The sequence below is a fragment of the Rhyacophila brunnea genome, unplaced genomic scaffold (assembly GCF_057557595.1).
Source record: "Rhyacophila brunnea isolate RB1 unplaced genomic scaffold, BYU_Rbru_1.0 scaffold_22, whole genome shotgun sequence".
NCBI classification, from domain to species: domain Eukaryota; kingdom Metazoa; phylum Arthropoda; class Insecta; order Trichoptera; family Rhyacophilidae; genus Rhyacophila; species Rhyacophila brunnea.
The window spans coordinates 28897450-28925185 of NW_028232882.1; the positions used below are offsets into that span (position 1 = coordinate 28897450).

At 34.2% G+C, this 27736-nt stretch overlaps 2 protein-coding genes across 2 annotated transcripts in view; one reads left to right on the forward strand and one right to left on the reverse strand.

Annotated features, from left to right (window-relative positions):
* Window positions 1–27736, reverse strand: part of LOC147070313 (alkyldihydroxyacetonephosphate synthase, peroxisomal-like) — a 59763-nt gene that overhangs the window by 27583 nt on the left and 4444 nt on the right. The window lies entirely within an intron of this gene.
* On the forward strand, window positions 2847–27346 carry LOC147070314 (cytochrome P450 9e2-like). The gene is made up of 9 exons (XM_085949393.1): window positions 2847–3139; window positions 5298–5461; window positions 9809–9952; window positions 16022–16227; window positions 20708–20915; window positions 22416–22631; window positions 23730–23830; window positions 24847–25015; window positions 27115–27346. The coding sequence occupies exons 1-9, from the start codon at window positions 2925–2927 to the stop codon at window positions 27288–27290; spliced, it is 1599 nt and encodes a 532-aa protein (XP_085805519.1). The 5' UTR covers window positions 2847–2924; the 3' UTR covers window positions 27291–27346.

Consider the following 27736-nt stretch of genomic DNA (forward strand, 5'->3'; position numbering starts at 1 on the left):
ACTTATTATTCTCTCTCTCTCTCTTTTCAATTATTAAATATCATAAATTGTTTTGTTTTTTAATCCATCGTAACATGGGAATTATTACATAGTATGTAACATTGTTTAAATAGCCGTCTAGGCTCTTATGATTAGGGATCGGATTTATATGCAACAAAAACATGATTATATGCATGCACATATGCACTTAAAATCATTGATATATGCACTAAAATCAAAGAAATATGCAGTTAAAAATTGACATTTTCATGTAAATACCAACTTCACCCAATATTACTGATGAAAATCGAATAACAAATTAATGATCTTAAGCAATATAATACAATAACAAAAAAAACACAAATAATCAATATAAAGTTAATCAATTACAATTTTCAAAAAAGTTTGTTTACAAGTAAGTGGGTACAAATAATTAAACAAGAAATGCAAAATGTAAATGTAAACTATGGAAACTAAACCCAACTTAAAAAAACAAAAACGACACACTTAACTATTCCTAAATACTATTTGCTGTTTTTTGTCAGAAAAAATAAGTTAAATTTTTTTTTCAATATCCTCTGGCATTAAATTTTCCGCATATTTGTCAGTATTTTGTTTATATGCGGAAAATGATCTCTCAACGTCTACAGAGGTGATAGCGTAAAATTTAAATGAAGGTGCCCGAGTTGATTTCACTTTTTCTGATAAATTAATGAAATGCTCGGGGATCCCATTAAAAATGCAAATACATCTACCTGATTTAGTTATGTTTCGATAAAATTATAAATGCAAAACCCCAAAATATGCATTTATTAATGAAATAAGCACTAATGTCTCAGATATGCTCTAACGTCTTAAATATGCATTTATATGTACAATAAAATTTTATTTTTGGATTCTGCGTTTTTCGAAACGTATTTCTGTGCAACTCCCATAGCTGTGCATACACCCTAACAAAACATGCACTAGCATATAAATCCGGGCCCTACTTATGACTGATGATCATTTTTTTGGCCATGTTTTCCATGACTTTTGCACATAAATCCGGATCTATATATCGCCGATGGAGATAAGGAATCGCTTCTGATTATTTATCAGCGTGGACTTTATTTGCCAAAATGGAAAAAATATACGACCAGGAAACATGGTCAGCAATTACTACCGTGTTTCGAACGTATTATGACAGGTGGTTCCATCATGCTGAAACTAGATATTTTCACAATAAAATTATTATTATTAGCAAAATTCCAATAGCATTTCCAAAAAAATACGTCTCGATGACACATTCTGCCCAGAAACTACACCAAGCCATAATCTCTACGGGATGTATTGGCTTCTCATAAACCACTTGAAGATTTTCAAATCCTCAAATCCGACAGTTTTGTTTATTAAGGTAACCGTTTTGTTTGATTATTGAAATTATCACGTACTTAACGGCCCAACGTAGGTCAAAATTGAGTTTTATGGTATTTTCAAAGCATTCGCCTGAACATTCCTTAAATGTTGTAGATAATCTATTTATACAATTTTGAAATCTTATTGTCCTTTATATTTATTTTAAACATTTGGTGACTGCATAAAGTATTTTTATTAGATAAAATAGTATTCTTTTAAACCTCTCCATCAAATGTTTTAGAATATAGTCATATTTCAGTACGTCCATAAATGTAGTGGTGTTGAGATTTTTTAGATTTATTAATTTTTAAACGAATTTATAAAACCATTAGTGAAATTTATGTTTACATTATTTTAGTGAAATATTTACGATAAAAAATTATATTGATAATCTCTGTGATCCCAAATTTGACAAGGATTAGGCATTTTATTATTAAAAAAATGGGTAAGATTACAACATTTGAAGATAATTCTAAAGATACTAATTATAAGCTATGTATTTGACCATTAAAATGTGATAAAATATCATACGAATAATGATTGTTTTATAATAATTATTGACCTAAGAATAAGGTAGTATTTTTTTTGAAATACACCATTTCTATTGGCATTTCCCAGTGGTTAGGCTACAACATACGGCCATAGCCATACATTGACAAACTATATCTGAAGTAGGGAGTAATATCATGTTAACGCGCGTGTTTGAACATGTACCGAACCGAAAAAAAACTAGCGTTAACTTCAAGTGAATTTATTAAAAATACAAAAAATTGTTAAAAAATACACTGAATACCCTTAGTGTACGTCCTGAGTAACAGTGTTCGGCGCAGCGTTGAGCGTTTTGCGCAATTCAACAATGTCTTTTTTTGGTTATACATTTATACGGTTATACTCAACGCTGCGGCGAACGCTGGCACTGAAGCCTCACACTTAATTGTACCTGCAACACCATTTGGAAAAGGCCACTGTTAACCGTCACACTATCTTTAATCCTAGCTATAGGTAGGGGGGACCGTCAAAGATCCTGGCCTTGGGGGCGATGGTATGGGCCTGATCGGTTGAGCAAGTGGTTTACATCCATTTATCGTAAAAAAAAAACTCCACACTTTAGAAGCCCAATATGATCCTATTAGGATAGAAAATGGCCAAAAGAAAAAAAAATGTTCATACGCCACTGACATTGTGGTAATTGATAACGTATATAGACATACAGCATATACAGTACGTAGATAAACGCTGATTGGTCAGACATTGTTTGTTAGGTTATTATAATATTAAAATATTGTTTTTCCCGCATGACAACTTCCAATTTTATCTAGCAATAAAAATTATTGATCGAGTAGGTATATAATATCAGTTTTTCATGCCTATCTGTAGATTAAGTCATTACTTATGAATTATGTTTTATCTATATGATATTATAAATAGGCACCATCTGTCGTTTAAAAAAACTCAACAATATCTAGTGTGTCACTGACAGCTGATTGTACCTATAAGTTTGTTCTTTTTATGAAAAAGTGTTGCGATTTTGTTTTAAGTAAAACAAAAAAATGTCGTTTACAATGTGGGATTATTTAATTTTGTTTGGAACTCTTGGAATTTTACTCTATGTATACGGCGTGTGGAACTATGGCTATTTTAAAAACAAAAATATTAAGTCTTTTAAACCAATTCCGCTTTTTGGAAATATGGCCTCGGTTTATTTAAATATTGAAACATTCAACAGCTTGGCACTGAGACTTTACAATCTTTATCCGGACCAAAGGTGAGTGAATTAAGAAATAGGTCATAAAAAATAATAATATGCTACAAGTACTGTATTTCATACTTGCAGAATGCATTAAGTCATGTCATGCTTTTCTGTCAGAATAAAAATATAACAATACAACTTAATAATGTTTTTATTTTCAAAACTATACACCCTATCTATGCCTTAATGCGTTTTACCAGGACGTAGTGAGTAAATTTTTATACATTTTGGCATTTAAAACAGAAAACCACCAAAAACTGACTTACTGCGTTCTGTCAGTATACCCTCGATATGTACCCTTACCCAGTGGCGTATTGTGGGGGCCCGAGGCACTGACTGATTTTGACGATAAAAAATTAAATAAAAACTATAAATTACCCAGTAAAAATAGCAATGTATCTCTTTTCTAAAAACACATCTTGCAACAAAAAAAAAAATATTATTTTTGAACGTTATTTTATAGGCCCTTGTAAAACTAGTTTCGGGGGTTTTTACTTCGGTAATATTTTTGGGTAGATACCTACTCAATTTGTAAGAAATATGCATTTTTTGTTATACATTTTTGCCTCATCTATTAATGTTGTGACTAATTTGAACTGTTTCGAGGCCCCCATTTAAATATTCCGAAGAATCGATCGCGTCATCTGCGTCAAGGCAAATCCTTCCCAAATTAAAATATTTGTTGTAAAACCATGTTTCACTTTATGCACTTAAATCATATGTGCGGCGCCCAGTCATCTATGTGTCCAATCGTCGGCGCCGAATCGTCATAGACCCAAGAGGCGACCGTCGGCACCATTTTACACGACTTCTTAAATGGACACTTTTGTCATCATGACTCGTTCCACTATTACTAATAATTGGTACTTCATCCTATCACGAACCAGTATGACAGCATAGGGCATAGGGCAAACACAAGATTACGCGTTTCCTATCCGAATAATTTATAATTTTCTGCCACGAGTTTTAGAAAGAACAGCTAATTTTCTTTTCTTCTGTCTAATGGACACAAGGAACACAAAAATAATGGAAAGTGCGTTACTCTCTGGGTGTGGTTGTAAGAAGGTAGGATTCTCGAGTGTGAAGAAATATGCGATAAACTAAAACACGTTATTTTCAACTGAATATTGTTAGTATTGGGTCTAGATAGATTCTGCGCCGCGACAACTGGGCGCCACACAATCGAATGAAATTCGAAAATAAACAGACGTTCGTGAATTATAGGTACTTTATTATAATATATTATATTTAATATTATTATTTATATTTAAATTATTTTATTATATTATATGATATTTTATTATATGTTTAAGTTCCAACGAGAAGAGAGTTCTTTTATTACAATGTTTTTATTAGGTCGTATTCTTATTTGTCCGGTGATTGTTTATCCAGTACAAATCTTGCAATCGATTTTTAACTAGCTTCCCGACTAGCTAGACATTTGAAACTTTTAGAATATAATATATCATAACACGATGCCAATGCATTCTTTTAATACTTTTAGCCATCTTTAAGTAGAATTGAATTCATTTTCAGTTAATTCTGTTTTGTATGAAAAGTAATTTCGGAAAAAATCCGTAATCCAATCCACTATTATTGGTTGCTAGGGGTCTGGGGTCCTAGCAACTAAATTATTAATATATACGTGCGTTACTATGGAAATCAATATGAAATGTCATTTCAGTATTATTTCTATCAAGTACAAATTTTTTGATCGTTTAAGCTAGTCAAGTCAAGTTTATATGATTCAACAGAAAATTTAAAAACGTTGTATATAAAAATTTCTCTTTATCTTGTAATTATTTTTATATAAAACGTCAGACACAATAGGCAAAATGAATTAAAAATACTAAGTAGTGGATACAAACTGAGTAAAATTCCTCGTCTACGATTTTGTATAAAATCGTAAAGAGCGTCTATCTATTTCATTCGACAGTGGGGCGCCCAATTGTCCTGGCGCCCAGTTGTCCCATTCCCGTAGATTTGAGAAATTTTAACAGTGAAGTATTTGGTTTTTTTTAATCGTGTTTATTTCATACCGTGTACTTGAAATACAATATTTTGATTGAAATAATAAAGATTGATATATTTTTATACGTGTTTGGTAAAATCGGATTTACGGTACAGTGCTCCTGATAATATAATTCAATAATATCATTATTGTATCTTTTAGATATATTGGAATATATGACCTTAGAACTCCGTCTATTTGGATTCGCGATCCAGAAACAGTTAAACAAATAACTGTAAAAGACTTCGACCATTTTACGGATCATTTGACCATCACTTCAGAGAACTCGGACCCCTTTTTCACCAATAATTTGTTTGCCCTTCAAGGTAAAGTACTACAAGAGTTAAAATTATTAACCGAACGTTATTAGCAATATTTTACACATATAAGCAGTGGCAGCTCGTCCATATGCACTGCGGTACTGCAGCACCCCCAAGCAAATTGAGACAATGTAATATTATAATATACATGAATTTATGTATAATATGAAAATATCAATATTATTAAGCGTGTAATCAGCTCGCCCGCGCATCGACACATCCAATGTCCAATATTATCATATACCACGGTAGGTACTTGATTTTGCACAGTACCGATTTCAATAGAATATTCTCGAGTGGGGCGACGGAGGGGCGCGGGCAGCGGTGCTCTTCGCTTCGTACTGCCTGTCAGACAGTCCGATTCAGTATTCCTACGTTTCTGCGTCGGAAGCGAGGAAAGAAATATAGCTATAATGATTTATTAACATTGTTCAAATTTATTTCTGCAAGCAATTTATGCAAAGTTTTTTATTTTAATTATTAATATAATTAATTATTTATATTTAATTTTGATGTTAATAGTAAAATATAATCCAAATAAACATTAATTTTTACTTTTAATCAACCGCAGCACCCCCAAATATCTTATCCACGAGCCGCCACTGCATATAAGTCCATATCGTCGCTGTATATTAAATACCTCCTATGTGGTGATTTTGACGAAAATGTTATTGATACCACGTGATGAGCATTTTTTTCATCTACCACGTGTATTATATCACTTGTGGAAAGATCACAATTAAAAATTAACTCACCAAATAAAATTCATACTAAACTAATACTATGTGAGAGCATCCAAAATCTTGCACCGTAACAATTAATCCTATGTGACCGTCCACCGTAATAGATCAGTATTAAAATAATCTTATGTGAACATGGCATAGTTACACATAGGGATTGCAATACCGAATGAAAATGTCAATACCGGTTTTCGGTATTTCTTATTGAATACCGGTATTAATAAACATTAAAAAACCAGAAGTATGTGCTTATCAATAAAAATATAGCTATTCCAATCTTTTAAAAATTTTATTTTATAGCAAAAACCTATATACCTACATTTATTATGTTGACATTTAAAAATATGTATTGATCATAATTGTAGAACTAGTGAATTTTTACAAATATATTGATAATTTTAACCAAAGTTCTCAAAAGTTCATCGAGTGCAAATAATTCCGGCTACAGGAAAAGCTTCTTAAATTCAACGCTTGTACAGCATCAATAATATTATTATATAATAATTGAACATTTTTGTCACGAATGTTTTCTATTTCGAAATAATATTATGATAATTTATCGCGACAATTACTGAATCTAATATTTGATGAAATTTGTTTTATTATTTTTTCACCTCTGTTGGATTCACTCAATATATTTGCATTTTAGCAGCACATAACTTATAATTCATTTTCAAAAACGTAAATGAGTGTGCATTCTTAATACCGAAAATTCCGGTATTTTGGATTTTTAAAACAGGTATTTCGGTATCGATAAATACTGGAATACCGGTTTAGAAATACTGGTAATGCAATCCCTAGTTACACATGATTCAACGTATTCAACACGGTGTATATAGAATTAATCCTATGTAATAAAGACACGTAAAAAGCTACGATCTTACCATTTAATAATAAATATATTATTAAAAAAATATTATTATCCAATTTTAATTTGTAATTGGAATCTACAAAAAATGTTAAAACATAATATAATATATCATTTACGATTATTTTTTAAAACAGTTCGATTATCTCAGAATGACTCAAACCAAATATAATATTGTGGTTGAAATTATGCAAACACCACTAAACTTATTTCAGTATTCGATGGCTTGAATGAAAGACCTGGGTCCCACGATGGACGTGTCTAGAGCAGGGATGGGCATACATGCATGTGGTCAACGAGAGCCACATTCTAGATTTTCATATATAAAAAGAGCCACACCATAGTCATGTTCTCGCGTAGTATTAAATACACAAATTCAAATTTAATTAAATTAAAGAAAATTAATAATTTATTTAAAGGAAAACTCTCAAAATTATAAGAAAGAAAAGGAAAGTATAAAAAAGAACGAAAATACCTATATTTTTATCAAACGAAATTGGGAGTAACCCAACGAAGAGCCGCATTTGCCGACGTCTAGTCTAGACTCAAACAGTGATTTCCAAAGCAAGTGGTATCGCCCCCTGCATTAGATTCTAACTGTTGACGTCTCAAGGCCATATTCCATTGGCAGACGCACAGACCCAACCCGATCCAACGATCGACGCCAACCGTCGTCGCTAGCTATTTGCAATTACACGCAACGATTCAATCTCGTTGGTCCTTGATTTGATTGGTAAAATAATACTAGCGTTGCTATTATTAAAAATATAGGTTGAGTGAAAACTAGATATTTCTTAGATTGGTGGCTACACTGAACGCATTCCCGCGCAATTTCACGTCAACAAAACTGAGCTGTCAGCTGTCAAACCTAGCGAGCATCAGATCTGTTAAAATTTATGCGGCCGTTTGACATTTATAGAAAGTTTGTATACTTATTGTTAATTTACATCATGAATAACTGGGCGAGCTTGAATCTCCAAACCAATTGAGTAATTCGAATATCGAAAGCGAATAATCCAAAGACTAATTTATTGTAGCGAGTATGGCTATATTTCAACTGGCTCAGGCGGTCAGGACTCGCCGTAAACGAAAACACTGGGTCAAAAGTTGGCTAACTGAAGAACAGCGTGATCGCCATTGAATATGGCGGATTTTTTTACGTTCTACACTATATCTTTGGCGTGTATTTATTCGGCGAGGACTGTGTCCTCGGTGATACTCCATATATATTTTTTAAGTTTTCGCCATCTTGTAGTTGTTCAGTTGAAATCGACCAGTAGAATGAAATGAACGACCGTTTGCATGACTCAGGCGCATATTCGGCTATTTTCGTACGCTTTCGGCAATCTTCGCTTGATAATGAAAGGATCGCACGACGGATAATAGAAAATTTTCCACTTTCGACCCGATCGCTCACGATCCTTGAAAACCATAGAGAATAGAGTTTGACAGTCGTGACAGACGATCGGGCCAGACGCAATCTGCCAATGGAATATGGGCTTCAGAGGCTTACTTCAATATAGTACTGACGTACGTATCTGATGATACGGGGACGACCCTAGACAAAATGTCGCCACATTTTTTTATACAGTACCTACTTTTATCATCCTTTCATGACTCCAATATCTAAGAAATGTGTTGTATGGATACATTACTAACAAGAAATATGTATACCACTAAATCTAATTTAAATGCCATCTCTGATTCAATAGACAATATTGCGAGTCTACGGTTTCAGATAGGTACATTTAAAAATACACCTGACAACTTCCAAAACTCGCGAGTGACTGGCAAACATGTTTGGATAACTTTTAAATTAGGTATGCACGTGTCATTGCTGTTCACCAAGAACGTGACGTCCAAGGAAAACGGAAGTAAACTAGACATCGCGAACCCGACAAAAAGAAAATCCTGTTAAATCTTTTATAGTCCTAATTAATATATTTTGTTTCCAACCAGTGAGCTGAATTTTTGAATGGAAAGATATTTCCGTTATTACTAAGTTCAGGTAGCTTTCTATGTATACCTAATGATTCTCCTCGATTTGCCGCCCTTTGGGTAACTGCCGCCCCCAAGCGACGCTCAATCTGCCTACCCCCACGGAACGTTACTGTCTCATAGAGATTGCATGGCTAGATTGCGAGGCGCACGATTGCATCCAACAGTAGCTTATCTGATAATTGACTTGGAATCAAATCCTTTTTTACAACGTTTTTATTAGCTCGTGTTCTTGTTTGTCCGGTGGTTGTTTGTCCAGTACAAATCTTGCAATCGATTTTTATCTAACTTCCCGACTAGCTAGACATTTGAAACTTTTAGAATATATCAGAACACGATGCCAATGCATTCCTTTAGTACTTTTAGCCATCTTTAAGCAGAATTGAATTAATTTTCAGTTAATTCTGTTTTGTATAGACAGTTATTTCAGAAAAATCCATAAAAAGTAAAAGACTATTATTGGTTGCTAAGAGGGTGGTCCCTAGCAACTAAATTATTAATATATACGTGCGTTACTATGGAAATCAAAACGAAATGTCAAAATGACATTTCAGTATTCTATATTTGTTTGTTTTTTATTTACTTCATATCAAGTACTTACATTTTTGAGCATATTGAGCATAATAATTCAACAAAAAATTTAAAAAAGTTGTATATAAAAAGTTATTTTTATCTTGTAATTATGTTCAGTTTGTTTATCTGTCTACTGTTAGTAAAAAAAATAAGAGAAACTTTAATTTGTTTCAGGACAAAAATGGAGAGATATGAGAGCTACATTAAGTCCGGCATTCACTGGATCAAAAATGAGAAATATGTTCCCGTTCATAAATGACTGCGCTAAACAATTGGTTTCATATGTCAACAAAGAATGTGACCTCCCCTTAGAAAAAGGTCGGTAGATTATAAGTATACAGTTGTCGACTGCTAGTAAAACGAATACCCACCGTAGGGTCAAAACACACGGCAACGCAGGCCATACTTCATTCTAATTGTATTCAATTGGAATGGTCTTATTTAATTCCAATTTAATAGGGGATACCAAGGTGAGTTGAGACAACGACGATATCTCAAAATTTATAACCGTTCAGAGTACATATGTATAGCAATATTGCAGTTTGAACTCTTTTGACAAGTGCACTGACCTGTAAGTACATGACAAGGCTGTTTGGCTAGCAATAATTGTGATCATATAATTTCTGTGCTGCAAAATCAAAAAAAAAGTAAATATTCGGCCACATTTTCGATGAACTTCATTTTTCTATAAAGTATTTGGCAATATGAGTATACTATTTTTGTACCATAATTATTTACCTTACCTCGTTACTAGGAGGGTTGAAGGTCAAGCCTTTACTGAACCGTTTTTAAAGAGGCACCTAGCGGAAAAATACGAAGCTTGCAATTTGACATTTTTTTTTTTGATAATTTACAATTTCAACTATATTCATTAATAAATATGTATCTGAAAACATTAAAAAGAAAAATATTTTTTATTTTAAGTCAAAGATAAACATTTTTTACGATTGTAAAAAATGTAATAAAATGTGAATTTGTTGAATCGGACCGCACCAATGACATTAATATGGACGAAGCATCTGGAAAAAAAATGACACTAACTTTTTCGTCAGGTCTGCTGAATGGCATAATCTGTTCTAACGCCATTACAATAAAGGTGATATTGCTATAAATTCTCGAAGCTTCTTGTCGGGTCTGCCGAATGGTTCGGTTCGAACGGGTTCGCTCAAACGAACATTGATACTAGAAACACTGTTCTAACGCCATTACAATAAAGGTGATATTGCTATAAATTCCCGATGCGTGATATCGCATAATGGATATTGCGTGACGTCTACCTATGCACGTGCGAATTTTACGTTTGAATTTACTTGCTAGCTACTGTACTGAGCGAGTCGTCCATTAATAATGTCATTGAACCGCACCCTATTATTACATATATTTTATCGTCATATTTATCATTAAAATTTAGTTTATTAAGTTTTCTAAGCATCACGTAAGAGATTTTTGACTAATTCATAGTTTTAATATTTTTTATATCTATTTTAAAAAACATCGATTTTTATAAAAAATATAAATGTGTTAAACTTGAAATCCGTTTTCCACATTCCTCTTTAAAAAAGGCTCAGTAGAGGCTTCACCTTAGTGAAAGCTACTGTACTTTTTAATGCAAGTGAAGGATGAAAAATATGATTTTCAAAAAGTACATTTTCATAGTCTTATGCTCAGATTACATTGATAGATTCTGTCTTCCCCGACCGTCTGTCACGATTGCGCAAAGCTATTTATTATCTATGGTTAAGTCATTTTTCTGGAATCGTGGACAGTCGTGAGCAAATTGGAATAATAATAATAATAATAAATGCGACGGAAAACTTTTCAGTGTAGCCGCCAATTTAACGAAGAAATAGTTTTTGGTAAACCCTTATTTTTAATAATAACAATACCATGTTTATGTTAAACCAATCATAAGCAAGTATCAACACGATCGAATCGTCGCGTGTAATTGCTTATTGTGTAAAGAAGATTAGTCACGACGGTCGACGTGGATCGTTGGATCTGCGCGTCTGCTGGTGTAATTAAGCCTTAGCGATAGCGCCCATAGAACGCGTCGAGCGGGCGAAGTCGGCGTATGAAGCGTTTATTCAAAACCATAATCACACGTCTCTTGCCGCGCATTACCCTTCACCTATGTAATAAGCGGCCCAAGCAGCACAAAATAATTATTATTACAGCGTCTCTCATAACAAAGCAATAAAAATATTATATTATTTCGGGGCTTGTAATTAATATTTCATCATCATCATCATCATCAGCCTGAATCTATCCACTGCTGGATGAAGGCCTCTTCAAGTTGCTTCCACTTCTCTCGGTCCTGTGCATTGCGTTGCCACGTACTTCCGCAGAACTTTATCATTTCATCGATCCAGCGGCCTCTAGGTCTACCTTGTGGACGTTTTGTACTTCTTGGATACCACTGGATGACTAGATTTGTCCAACGATTGTCTCTTCTTCGAGCTATGTGTCCAGCCCATCTCCATTTAAGGCTTTTAATAAACTCTATTACATCGCAAACCCTTGTCTGCTTCCTTATCCACTCATTCCTCTTTTTGTCCTTTCGCGTTATGCCCAGCATGCACCTCTCCATACCACGTTGTGCTACTCTAAGTTTCTGGATCTCTCTTTTACTTAGGGTCCATGTTTCACACGCATATGTCATCACGGGAAGCACACACTGGTTGAACACTTTGCGCTTTAGGCACAGTGGAAGGTCACTTTTGAAGACATTATTCAGGCGGCCAAAAGCACTCCAGCCTAGCTTTACTCTGCGAACAATTTCATCAAATATACATCCATCTATAGATACTTGTTGTCCCAGATAGATATAGCTTTTCACCTGTTCGAGCTGAGTGCCATTGATGAGGATCTCTTTTTGGCCTGCAAAGCAGTTGAACATGACTTTCGTCTTTGTTACATTTATTTTCAAACCTACTTTGTTGCTTACTTCAGCGAGTTCCTGCATTCTGCTTTGGAGGTCTTCTGAGTCTTGCGAGAAAATTACTATGTCATCGGCAAAGCGCAGATGACTCAGGTATTCTCCATTTATGGGGATCCCTTTGTCATTCCAGTCAAGTTGCCTGAATAAGTCTTCAAGGGTAGCTGTAAATAGTTTAGGTGAGATTGTATCACCTTGTCGGACTCCTTTGCTGATAGAAAATCTGCGCGATGGTTTATGGAGATTTACAGATGCTGTTGCGCTACTGTATATATTATTGAAAATATTTACGACGACATTATTCAACCAGCGAAATATAGGACACGGAATAAAATTAAACAAAGACTTCTCTGTTATTAAATAATTGCTTCTCGCCCGTCGATCGACGACGCCTCGAGCAGCGTGATTTTGGTAGCCGTGTTCAATGAATGGACTTCTTTGTATTTTCATTAAATCGTATCGCCGAGAAGCGAAAAACGGTGACTCATGCGGCAGGCGGGGCACAAGGCATCGTCAAGTCCAGTGTCCGATTTTAATTACAAGCCCCGAGAAATAATATAATATTTTTATTGCTTTGTTATGAGAGACGCTGTAATAATAATTATTTTGTGCTTCTTGGGCCCCTTATTACATAGGTGATGGGTAATGCGCGGGTGGGAGGGGGCCTACTCAGTAGTGAGCGCGTCGAGCGCTTTATTGGTGGGCTTTATGCCTTAAGAGGAAGTTATGACCAAACATGTAAAAAATGTTTCAACCCACCTCGGTCTACCCTACATTTGGAAGCATGTAAGATCTGCGTTGTCGTGTGTCTTGACCCGTAGATCAAAGGTTAGCATATTCGACTCCTAGTTGGTAGATAGCAGGTTCAAGTATAAAATAATATTTTCGGTTCATGTAATAAGAAATTGATCTAGAAAACATCAAAAGCAATATTATATAGATGTTTAAGATATCGATTTTTTACTATTTAATAGGTATCTGCTGATACCTATATTTTACGGGGGCTCACAAAGCAAGCCAGAACGGCATTTGATAGCCAAAAAAGTGGAATTAGGATGAAATCAGCCGCACAGCGATCGATCGTGAAAGAAATGTGCGAATGTACCTACTTCTTAAGAATAAAAATACTTACCTACTCGTGAAAGTGGACGATGGCCTGGTGGCGAGAATGGAAACCAAAATTAAAAAAAAAAAAAACACTTCTGTCTTATTGATCTGCCCATTTTTTGTATAATAAAATGCCTAATTCTTGTCAAATTTGGGATCACAGAGATTATCAATATAATTTTTTATCGTAAATATTTCACTATAATAATGTCGACATAAATTATACTAATGGTTTTAGAAATGCGGTTAAAAATTAATAAATGTAAAAAATCTTAATACCAGTGCACATGCATGTACTGAAATATGACTTTATTCTAAAACATTAGAGCGAGAGGTTTAAAAGAATACTATTTTATGTAATAAAAATACTTTATGCAGTCATCAAATGTTTAAAGTAAATATAAAGGATAATAAGGCTTCAAAATTATATAAATAGATTATCTACAACGTTTAAGGAATGTCCAGGATCATGCTTTAAAAATACCATAAAAGCTCCATTTTGACCTACGCGGAGCACGTGGGCCGTTAAATCCAGCAATTGCGTTTCAAAATTTCAAAGTTGCCAATGTCGACATTAAAAGGAGAAAAAATTAATTCTGTTCTGAAGAGGTTTTTTTTAACAAAGACTAACGTCGCTTTGCTGTTTCTGAATTCCTGAAACCTGTTGAGAAAAGCTTCCCTCATATTTAAAATTGTTGTTTTGAAAAAGCAAATGTCAATATCAGAATTATTTTCGTAGCGATGTTTCAGCAGGCTTTGAAAGTGAATCGAAGATACTCTTTCGAAATCTTAAGCGAAAAGGGATAATTTGTTTTCGAATGAAATAACTTCTTCTAACATCGAAAAAAATGTGTTTCCTTTCCCCTGCAGTTTAAGATTAAGCTGATTTAGATGAGACGTAACGTCTCCCATGAAATATTTTTTTTGGATCAACTGATTGTCCGTTACCTATTTCTGAATAGTGAACACCATTCTCAATCTTTAATTTATATTAATAAGGAAGCGAAACGTTTTAAAACGTTTCCTCTTGATAACCAACGCACCCTGTTATGCAGCAGAAGATCTGCGTACTAAACTAACTAAAAAAAAAAGGCGATGATTAAGAGCTAACTTTGCAAATTTCTTTTGGAAATGTCTGCGCACAAAGCGCTTTTTGACGAATGATGCAAGGTGCTTATTTTTTTCTTTCAAAATAGTAACAAACCGTTTTCCTACACCAGTCATACTTTTCGCCCTATCTATTGAAATTGGCACAATTTTATCGAGTGGAATATGATGTTTTTCCATGCACTCAATTACAGCATTTTTTGCAATATCCCCTCCACGTGTTTGACGTTTGAGTGGCAATAATCCTAAAAGTGCTTCTTTATTACCTGTAGATGAAATAAATTGTACAAATTTGTCCTGTATTATTTATGTCACAAAACTCGTCAACTACTATTAATAACGCTGAAACCAATTTAAGATCTTCGACTTGCTGGTTTGTTATAAGACACTGTTTTATCTTTCACTGTTTTAGTCTGTACGTGGTCATTTGTGGAAGAGCCACGTGTGGCTCGCGAGCCGTGGTTTGCCGACCACTGGCTTAGACTGATGACCACGTTATTGGCTTTAAACATATCATCGAGGGTGTAGCTGGTAGTGTTGCCAACTGTCGTTGACAAAATCATGCCAGACGGGGTACGAAAACGAGCTATTTGGCAGGAAAAAACGCTAGATTTTATGAAAATAAAATTTAAATACATTTTTTGTGAAAAAGTGCAAAAACTGAACAAAAAAGGGTATACAGGTAAAAATATTAAAGATTACACCACATTAAAGTTATGAGTCTGGCAGGATTTTCTTCAATGGTCAGTTCTAAAGTAGCTGAGAAAATGCTAGGTACATTGTCACTGCTCAAAATGCTATCCCAAAGTTTCAATCGTATCCAGAGAGTGGAATCCCCGATGATCGTCACTTATCATGCCAGGTACCGATCTACCTTCATTCAGTACCTATCTGATGTTCAGAAATTTGATGTACATGAAAATAAATAAACTAAATATCTTCCTTATTTTCAGCACATTTAAAGCTGTTGAAGGCATTAAAAAACGCCATAAGATAGATGCCTATCGAAAAATGCTAGGCCTGGCAAGAAAAACGCCAAGTTGGCAACTGGTTTCAACGAGCGAACATGCAATCACGTGTTCCATAGTTTCTTCGGCGCCACATTCGCAGTTTGAAGAATCGTCGGAGAATCCTCATTTCTCACATTGTTTTTAGCTTATAGTCTGGACGTGCGCCACTGCCGGGTGGGCTGCAATAAAATGGCGTGGTGTAAAATTTAATAAACTATCTTATTTTAGGCCAGAACGCGTTAGAAGTTGAAATCAAGGAGCTGTTTACCAGATACACAAATGACGTCATAGCAACGAGTGCATTTGGAATAAAAGTTGATTCCTTGACAGACAAAACTAACGAATTTTACATGATGGGTAAAAGAATTTCCAATGTTAGTGCACTGGCTTTAATTAAGTTGCTGGGATTTGCTGTATTTCCTACAATTATGAAGGTATTTTGAATATTAATTATTTTTTCAACATTTATAATTATGTAGACTGGTGATTTACAAGCTTTTTGGTTCGCAAAACCCTTGCAGAATTTTGTAAAATCTCGGGGAACCTCTACCTGGAGATGAAGCAGCCATTTTGAATGTCGCGTGACGTCATATTGCTTACGTCACAAACAGTGCTATACTATGTTATAATATGATGGGAAATCAGTTAAATAGCTTATAAAGAATTGGGGAATCTCATACATAGGGCCCATATAATAATATTTTTTCTGACCATGTCCGATCCTAATAGGATCATATGGGCCTCCACGGAGTAGAGGTTTGTATTAACAGATTTTGTTTTTTACGAGAAATGGATGTCAGCCACTTACTCAACCTATTAGGTCCATACCCTGACTCACACACAAATTGAAAAACAATATGTGTACTTGCCAGACCCAGGATTCGAACCTGAGACCCACGGCGTGATAGTCCAACGCTTAAGCCGCGCGGCCACTGTGGGTATAGATAATATAGATTATATAATGATTAAGGGGGTTGCTTATACCAGCAGAGGCACCTAGCGGAAAATACTAAGCTTGCAATTTGAGACATTTTTGTGATAATTTACAATTTCGACTGTATTAATTAATAAATATGTGTCTTTAAGATCAAAGATAAAATTACAATTATTGTAAAACAAATCAGAATTTGTTACATATTTATCCCAGATACGTTATTATTACATTATATTTTATGGTCATATTTATTATTAGTTCAATTTAATTTATTAAGTTTTCTATTTTTTCTCGTGCAGATTTTTTACTAATTCATGGTTTTAATATTTTTTGTGTCTATTTTAAAAAACATCGATTTTTATAAAAAAATAAATGTGTATAACTTGATATCCTTTTTATTTATATCAAATCGAGCTTGAATATTGGGACCATACCTAAATAAGATTTTATATGAATAAAAAGGATTAAGTTATAAGTACTTACACATTTATATTTTTATAAAAATCGATGTTTTTTAAAATAAATACAAAAAATATTAATACCTCTGTGATAAAAACTATGAATTAGTCAAAAATCTGACCATGATAATGTAATAATAAGATGTGGTCCTGTGACAAATTCTCATTTTTTACAATTACTGTAAGGTTATCTTTGACTTAAAATAAAAATAAAAATTCTTTTTAATGTTTTCCGATATAAATTTATTAATTAATACAGTTTAAATTGTGAATTATCAAAAAATGACTCAAATTACAAGCTTCGTATTTTTCCGCTAGGTGCCTCTGGTAGGTAGAGAGGTATCGTCTTAACCGGGGGAGGGAAACACTACCGGTTAAAGTTCAGATTAAAAAAATATGCTGCTTGTTTAAATGTAATATTATTTTTATTTCGATCCATAGTATATCAGCTAAAATAATATCTACCTGTACAGTGGCGCACCCAGGGGGGGGGGGGCAAGTGGCCCTGGCCCCCCCAAAATTATCAGAATGATTTTAAACATTGAAATTGAAAGCCGATAAACCATACCTTTGGGCGTAGACAAATAAAAACATGGCAAAAAATGATTTGGAGCACCCTTTTTAGAAAAATTTCTTAGATTTTAATTTCTAACATAAAAATTTCGAAACACTAATGTCAGGGTTTTTTAGAAACCTAATCCCTAATGGAACTGTCAAAAAATTCTCGGTGTCCACCCGAATTCCGGAGTGGTGTAGGTCATGGCTGGGGAGGGCTGACAGGGTTCTAGCCTGGGGGCCCGGGCTGTGGGGGGCCCGGCGTGTCGGGTTGGCCAGATAAGTGAGATAAACACACATATCATAAATTAGCTTTAATAGTAAAAAAAGTCGCCTGCTAAAAGGCGCTATTATATTTCATGGCCATGAACATTTTCAATTATATAATTGTGCAATATATTTTTTGATTATTATGTGTCGATACTTCCACGAACGACAGTTCCATTATTAAAGTAGATGTATTAAAAATCGCCAATAATTCACTGTATGAGTACCCTTAATTTGAACTAAAACACAATTTGAAAAACGTTAATGCAGTGTCTCACACTGCCTTTAATCTTCACGGTAGGTAGGGGGCCCGCCAAATATCCAAGCCTGAGGGCCCGTTTCAGGATGTGGGGACCATGGTGTAGGTACACGGAGTGCAATAGACAAAAGACCGATAAACGAGAAATTAGGCTGTGAAGAAGATAAAGATCCTATGGGACTAATTTACATTATCCTCCTTGGGCCCCACCCCAATATTAAATCCTGGGTGCGCCACTGTACCTGTATATCTATCTGCAGGTAAGTAAGTAGGCTTATTTTTTAAGTTCACAACTGGACATGGGATGTGATTTGGATCTTGGGTATTTGGGATTTGGGGAAATCCTATTTGCATTTCAAAAAGGTTTCATTCCTTTTTTTTCCAATTCAATTCAATTTATTTATTTTACATATTGTGGACATTCGTTCACAACATGACATTTAGAAATAAAGAAATATTATTAAAACAGTATTAGGCACATAAAAAAAGAGATAGATCAGTATTAAGTTATTCTACAGTGGAAATGTGTAAATACAACAAAAAAAATAATATAAAGTATATAGGTTCAAGGAAGTACACCAGATGAGTTAAGCAGACCCAATTTTAAGGATTTATAAAACAATGTGCTTACATAGATGGAATATATCAACATCCGAAGTGATTTGGTTGAACAGAGTTATTGCCCTCCCAATTGGCATCACCAATGGCAGGTAAGTTCTGCTCCTCAGGAGAACAAACAACTGATGCTCCCGATTTCCAAGATAGTTATCAGGGACACACAAGTCAATACTACCAAGAATGGCAGAGTTCTCATTCACACCACGTATAAGTCGAAAAAAATACATGGCCAAATATTGATATATTCTAGCACTTAAACTACAGTATGTAAGCATACCTAAGAGAAAGTCAGTTGGATAAAGCCACGGATAGTATCCATATAACCTCAAATAAAGGAGTCTCAAAAATTTCTTTTGAACTCACTCCACCATAAGATCATATTTCAACTGATGCGGGGCCCAAACAATCGACCCACTCTCAACCCGGCTTCTCACTAAGGAATTATAAAGAATTTTTAATACAGTAACATCTGAAAAAACCCGGGAAGTACGCAAGATGAAGCCCAACATTTGTAGCGCCTTTTTACAAATGATAGCTATATGATCACTAAATGACAGCTTACTGTCAAACGTAACGTGTCCTTGTGTTACACCCCCGAATGGTCCCCATTTGGGGATGTCTCTGTGTATCTGGAGAGGCCCGAGTTGGTATCAAAACCAACAAATAGTAAGGGTTGATCACGAAAATAAATAATAATAAAGCCGGCAATGCCGTAAATCATGACCGTTGAAAAATATTTGCAACGTCGCCGTTTTTCGACAACGCTCTCATTGAAAGCGAAACACAAGATGGCGGGTAATACGTGCCAGACGGCCAAACAGAAAACATCGTTAACTCGCGATTCACATAAAAGAAATTGTAACTGTGACAAAATGTAACCATTGGATAATATTAAACGTAAATACATCTCGTCGTTTCTATCACAATTCCGGTGTGTTATTTGTCCACCTCCAAGTCCTGAATCCAGACGAAAATCCATGCAACGAAACAAAGTGACAGCGTGCTTATCACTTTCGAAAATGGAGGGAAATGACACTTGACTAGCTTACGGCAATGATAATAAGGATTATCAGTGTATTGCAGGGTAGTAAACAAATTTAGTGCCTATGCAATATTTTATTTTTGTCATCCCACGCTGCGCAGTTGTACATGTGTATCTCTACATTCGTATAAATACATACGAATTTTGTCAGTTAACCGCATAAAATTACCCATTTTTAGTTATTTTAGAAACTTCCGGTTATCCAGTTAACCGGTGTCGGTTAAAACCAGTTTGAATGCTCTAATATTAGTGTAATAAACTCAAAGTGAGAAAAGTATTACATTATAGGTATCAACTATTTCTAATTTTGTTAATATTTCATAGTCAAGCATTTATTTACAAAGTTTTACACTCTGAGTAATAATATAAAGAGAGTGGGTATTCTTCGACAAAATGAAGCCATGTTTCTTGCGTATAACGCTCAGTAGATCCTCAATTTTTATTATAATTATCTTAATTATGAAACGTTATACCATCATGTTGCTTCTCAGTACGTCTACCAAATTTAAACACAACATAGTTAACTACATGTTCTACTAAATTAACTAAAAATAATTACCACTAGTTTTATATTTAACACAAAAACAATTAATTTCAGCAACACGTGCCCGCAGTTTTTAAATGACTAGTCATCCATACCAATATTTATCGGCAAAGATAGAAATTCTATCTTCCTCTAATGCATATTATGCAGATATAAGCGTGCCAAATGCTTTCTCACTCGCACTTATGGTTCATTTTTGTTCAGGCCTTAGTTTTACATTATTTTCTATTTTGTCAGTACTTGAGAATAAGCTTCATGGGAGCAGACGTTGCTGATTTCTTCAGGAGCCTGGTGAAAAACACAATGGATAACAGAAAAATGAACAACATCCATCGACCAGATATGATAGAACTACTGATGCAGGCAAAAAAAGGATCGTTGGAACACGATGGCACTTCAACTAATGCAACAGATGAACCAGAAAAAGAAATTATACAAAAAAGACGTAAGTAGATACTGTTACCAGATAACGATAAAAGTCTGCCACCACTGAGCAATTTCAATTTTATCCAGTTTTAAGTCAACTCAAAACATAATAATTCTGTTTGTGCAAAAGTATCTGAGGCTGCGAAACCTCATTATGCCATAATAATCCATCCTTGTCTCTCCGGATACCTGTTATATTGTATTTGCAATTTGTTGTGCATACTTCATTTTTGTCCCTCGGACGTATCCTGTATCTGATCGTTAATAGTTCACACATGTTGTAACTACATAGCATGCACATAACCTGTGACGTAAAAAGTGGTAAAGCAAAACACATAGCGCTTAATATAATGATAACTTCCAATAAAATGTGATATATAATATATAAAGATAAACATCCAAATTTGTTATATTACTTACTGTTTTACCTATTAAATAATTCGAAAGTGACATTTTGAAGCTGAATTCAACATGTCATGCAACACGCTTGACAGCTTAGAGGCAAGATACGGGCTATTACAGGTATATGTCCGCAATGTTCAGATATGGGAAATTACTAAAATGGCTATATCATTTTTGTTAAAATAACTACAGAATTTCGCAGTCGATAGGCAGTATTTTTGTTGTTTTTAGTACAACAAAAAGTAATTTTCGTCATATAGGTCAGATACGGGGTATTGACCATCGATATGTGTTTACAATTGAACAATAATATTAATATATGTATCTCCGTCTTAACTCTCTCGCCTCTTCTTCGCCGAGTGCCCGAGAGCGTGAGGTACCTATCAATTAACATCAATCATAAAGGTAATTCATTGAAACATTTATTATGTTCAGTTAACAAAAATTGTCACATATTTTATATCATACAAGACTAGAAATTTTTCAAATAATTTTATTTTAAAATTCAGTATTTAAGCAATCAAAAAAACAATATTATTAATATACTAAAAAAAACTATATTAAAATTTTTCACCATGTGATTTATGGAATATTGTTTATTTAAAACTAAATCCTGCATTCTAGGCTCAAATTTTGTGCTGTGAATACGCAGAACAGATGCGGTATGATTGTCCGTTAATTTTGATTTATTAATGCTCATTCTAGAAAATATTTTTTCACAAATATTTTTATCAGCATGTTTAACTATATTTGGATATACCTCAAGTGAAAGTCCTTAATAGAATTCAATTAAATTCTTATCACGATAAGATGCTTTTGCTTCCACGTTCTCTTGCAAATCTATTCATTCAAACTGCATAATTACGGGAACAGAACTTTGCGTATCCGCATACACAAATATCAAAGTGTCTGACCATTCATTCTTGCCAGAGGATATTTAATTTAAAATGTAAAAAATCACGCGGGACACACTTTGTGAATCCCTGGTTTAGACTATAGAATTAATGGTTCATTCGATTCACCCTCAATACATGTTTGAAAAAGCTGTAATTAGTAAAGATAGACGTTATGTTCTAAAAGTAAATACTATAATAATATGTAACATACTTCTTTCTAGAATGGAGCGATGATGATTTGACAGCCCAAGCCTTCGTCTTCTTTCTGGCTGGTTTTGAGACGACTTCCACGCTAATGACATACGCCGCATATGAACTTGCATCAAATCAAGACGTACAAGAGAAACTAAGAAGGGAAGTAGATGAAGTTATTGCAGAGGGTGGATTGACATATGATGCACTGACCAAAATGAAGTATATGGACATGTTCGTGTCGGGTAAGATAATATAGATTTTGTAGGAAATGATTAAGTAATTGAAAGAATGCCAAACAAGATGAAGTGCTGAAGATCATGACTAGGTGGCAGTAGCGAACACTCCATACTAGGCAATTATTTTAAATAAGCTTCTTAAGAGAAATATTTTTTAATTGCATATTGATATATTTATATAATCACTTGATTATTTTAAATTCTATAAAAATAATTTGATTTACCAACAACAGATGTAGGATAAACAAAGTTTAAAAAAAAATATACCACAGCGCGCCATCTGTCTTGACGTAAATAAATGTCGGATTATTTCTCAAGGAATTATGATATTTTTTCGTATGGACTTCACGTCACGTAACCTCAGTCAGTCTACCGAATTATATGAAATATAGTAGGCTCCTATCGCAGAGCCTAAAACCTTCACGCATAATATTGTTGTCCAAAATAATTAATACATAGATAATTTAAAAAAAATATTTTTATGGCCTTCAATTGCATATTAATAATTAATGATATAGTTTGTTATTAAAAATAAAAAGATATTTTATCTAATGAGTTTTGATGTCTATTAATGTAAAATATGTAATTTAAACTCATCGCTCAATTTTATGTCGTCAGTGGATTTTTGAAGTTTCATTGAATTATAATGTTGTTGTCATTGGTGTGTAGCAATTCATTAGTAGTAATATCGTATTATCTTATTTCCTGTAAGTATACCTTACAAGTATGCTCTTTTTCTCAGATCTACACAGCCTACCTCTTTCCAAAAGTCACCCTTCGCCACTGTCAGGTGGATACCCCAGCGATTAATCTAGACGCAGACCTTGAAAGAGGTGGATTGACTGTGGAGAAGGGCGGAAGTAAAAACAATAACTTGTGAAGGAGACCAAACCTCGCCTTGGGACGCCTCGTCAAATTAGGATTTTGTGACACAATATCAAAATTGTTTAATTAAAAAGACCTGCTCAAAATATCACTGTAGCACTTTTGTAATTTTCGAAAAAATTTCACAACACACTTGAGTTATTCCCGTGACACGCTAATTGGCAAACACTGATGTAATCTATTGACCAATGATTTACTTTAATAATCCTGGTTTTTCAGAAACTCTGAGGGTATGGCCACCTGTTCCTGGTGTCGACAGACTCTGCGTCAAGCCTTACACCTTACATCCACCCAATAAGGATTCTACAACTGGTATTGAGGTAACCTGAGAACTTTTTTCACTTTGTTCACTTTCGATTTGAAATAATTCATCTATGAAAATAGTTAATCACAGTCAAAATGATCAAAATAGGGTTTGCTAATTTTTTTAATAATACGTATTGGGTACCTAATGAATTAGATACATTTGGCTTATTTTTTTTTTCATTCATCAAACTTTGCAAGGGTATTACACAAAAAAGCTTGACGTTGTAACCGTAGGATATTCAGAAACATTCTACAAGGCAGAGATTTTATATCACTGTATGTAGTATAATACCCCGTTTACACGCGCATGGATTTACTGCTGACAGTACGTAATATCGCGGCCATAACATGAAAATGCACCATACAAGTTGCAAGATTGCATGCATGAATCAAAAAAGTTTAGATACTTTTGAATTTTCACATGACAGTTGGGATTTGTTCTACATCTGCGCTTGCGCAGTAGAACGATAGTGGCGAACCTGCCGGTAAAAGACGAATTACACCACGCACTCATTTTGAGGTTAACCAATTTTCACTACCTCTCAAATAGTACTATAAAATTATGACAACATAGCGTTTCGCTTACTTTTGAAGAATAAGATTAAACAGTTATTAATGCGATAGTTTAAAATACACACTATTACTGCAAGTAAATCCATGCACGTATACAGGCGCTATAAATGATGGAATGGATGGATGGTTATTGATATTGACATGGAAGAGCGGGGAGATTTGGCGTTTTGAAGAACACCGTCTAAAGCCGCATTCAGACAAAGCGAGCGAATGTTTGTTCTTCCCCCACTCCAGCGAAATTCTTATGCTCGCTCAACAAAAAGAGTTTACATCAAGGGAATTTCGCTGGAGTGGAGGAAGAACAAACATTTGCTCGCTTGGTCTAAATGCGGCATAAGACGTCCCAAACATTTCCTAATAGTAACTAAGTCTACAAGGAGAGATGCTAAACTCGCTTACAACTTAGTTAAAAACTTGCTTACATGTAACCAGTCCTATTTGTAATTATTATTTCCAGTTGAAAAAGTCCTTTAGAGTTTTCATCCCGATACATGCTTTTCATAGAGACCCGAAATATTTTGAAAACCCGAATGTATTCGATCCGGAACGATTCTCGGATGAAAACAAGGATAAGATTCAACCATTCACCTACATGCCATTTGGAGCTGGGCCTAGGATATGCATCGGTAAGTTTAGGTTCCTCCATGTTTAATGGAAATACAGGGCGTCAAATGATATTCATCTTTTGACACCCAATCGTCACAAAATCTTTTACCATCTGTCTAAATAAAGTCACATTTAAAGCTCCCCCAACAAAGAATTTTAACCTATGTCGAGTGAGTCTTATACATTATTTTTAATATTAGGATATTTTGAAGCGTTCTATTATTGGCATTGTGATAGATTGTTTTTTCCTAAATTGAAATCTAGCAGTAGAAGTGTGAAGTTCTCTTCAAATCAACACGTAATGTAGTCACTCATAGATAGACCAGTGCGTCTATTCTATACACAAGACGGTTATCGAGGGTAGTTTATTGAGGTATTAGTAGAATTGTTACCAAATCGATACACCAGTTCAATAGGGGAACAACTCAAAATTTAAAGGTTTTGAGTTAAGAATGCCATTTGATGTAGAAAGGTCTTCTCTTTATAATTCAGCAAAAAAATAATTAAAAATTTCTTCAATGTGTCATAAAATCGAATAAACCTTTCTAAGATTAATCAGTAATTCCATTATATAATCAAATTTATTTGTTAATTCGTTATTAAAATGTACAATTTAATTGTGCATTGATGAATTCCACTAAATCAAATACAAAAAAATATACATTTTCATCGAAATCAAGGCTTTAAAATTAAAATAAGAATTACTGCAAAAAATTCAAACGCCATTATCTCGGAACACGGTTTTATGAGTTGTTCTCCTATTGAACTGGTGTATCGAAATTTAAACACAACATAGTTATCAATATTATGTTCTACTAAAATAACCAAAAATAATTAAGTACCACTAACTTTATATTTAACACAAAAATAATAAATTTCATCAACACATGCTCGCAGTTTTTAACACGTTGATCGCCATGGGGGTCACCGGTGACCGGCATTGGATTACGTTAAGAGGGCCATGGGGGTCACCGGTGACCGGCATTGGATTACGTTAAGAGGGCCATGGGGGTCACCGGTGACCGGCATTGGATTACGTTAAGAGGGCCATGGGGGTCACCGGTGACCGGCATTGGATTACGTTAAGAGGGCCATGGGGGTCACCGGTGACCGGCAAAGAAGACAACCTTAGAGTTGTTCTACAGCGCCGGCGGGCACCCGCGCAGTGAATTTTTCGATACGAGGTGACCGGCATGGCCCTTCTGTATATTACTGCCACTTGGCCTGAAAATAATGTCTTCCCAGTCACAAAATATAGACTCACTAATGTAAAGAATATACATAATGAAAAAAAAAATTCTCCTCTTAAATTGTAAATGTGTTTTTATTGATATAAAAATAAAAATTAAATAGAATATAAAAATGTAAGTTATAAAAATTATGTAAATAATAAAAATTTAGAATTATAAAAATGATTATAATGTATGTATACGTATATTTCCAGTTTATGTGTAACCAGGTATTATACTACCCAGTTTGAAAACTTTTATTCCGTATTTGTGCCTTTTCTGTTTATTATACTATATAGCTAAATCTAAATATAATTCGACCTCAAAATGGCACCATGCTCTCGTCAACACATATGGACAGGTGACCGGCGAAATGGCCGACCCGGCGCAATATAATCAATTAACTTGTTGGCGCCGCGACGGACACATGTGACCGGCACATCATAAAAACCAATATTTACGTAAAAAAATCATCAAAATGAAAAAAAACATTATATTTTTTCATAACCTATCAAATAATACCTTAGAAACAAATAATCATTTTTTAACTATTTTATGTAAAACTAGTTGGCGATCAATGTGTTAAATGAATGTAATCAGTCTAATCCATTTTTACTGTTGACGTTTTGAAAAAATAATTAATTCAGCCGAATTTACTCTAACGCATAGTGCGGAGATATAAACGTGCCGAATGCTTACTCACTAGCACTCATGGTTCGTTTTTGTTCAGGCCTTGGTTAAAACCATACGTTTGATACACAAAAACCTTTTTTAGAGTGAAATATCAAATTGTTGACATGGAAGTTGAAAATATGTCTCATCCGTTATAATTTAATAGCGATGCACATGAACTCTTGGCAGACACGCTGTAATATTATTTCCATTTCTAGGCTCCAGATTCGCTCTGATGGAAATGAAAACTGCTCTTTTCCACATGGTTTCAAAGTTTTCGTTCGTTCCGTGTCCAAAGACCAAGGACCCGTCAAAATGGAAAATGAAAAACACAAGCAGTATTCCAGTCGGAGGGATGTGGATTGGTCTACAGAGAAGATCAGATTTAGAATGATAATAAAAAAATTGCCCTTTTCTTAATGTGTAAGAATAAAAGAATGTTAAAATAAATTGATCATCTTATTTATTTCGAAATGCCAATTAACAAAGAAAAAAAAACACATAACACTTAAATTTAATTTGAACATTGATAACATCATTACGATCAGAAAAATATAATTTTTTATTGTCCAGATTTTTTGGTATATATACAGTCGAACTCGGTTATTACGATCACGGATATAGCGAGATCTCGGATGTAACGAGGAATTATTCGTTGACATTTTAGTTTATGATTTTCTCCATACATTTATTCACTTTTATAACAAACTACTTATCGGGCTAAAATATTGTCAAAAATTTTCTTAAAACTGCTAATGTGTCAATCGTTTAAAAACATTTCAACAGGATGCCGCCGGGATCGGATTACGTTTATGACACTAGTTAAGTGTCCTACCTAAT

Bases quoted from the DNA above. Each gene is read 5' to 3' on its own strand.
- LOC147070314 (XM_085949393.1), top strand. From the start codon at position 2,925: ATGTCGTTTACAATGTGGGATTATTTAATTTTGTTTGGAACTCTTGGA. The intron at 9,953-16,021 runs GTCGGTAGATTA...ATCTTATTTTAG, and splicing joins TGACCTCCCCTTAGAAAAAG to GCCAGAACGCGTTAGAAGTT. The intron at 25,016-27,114 runs GTAAGTTTAGGT...TTCCATTTCTAG, and splicing joins TGGGCCTAGGATATGCATCG to GCTCCAGATTCGCTCTGATG.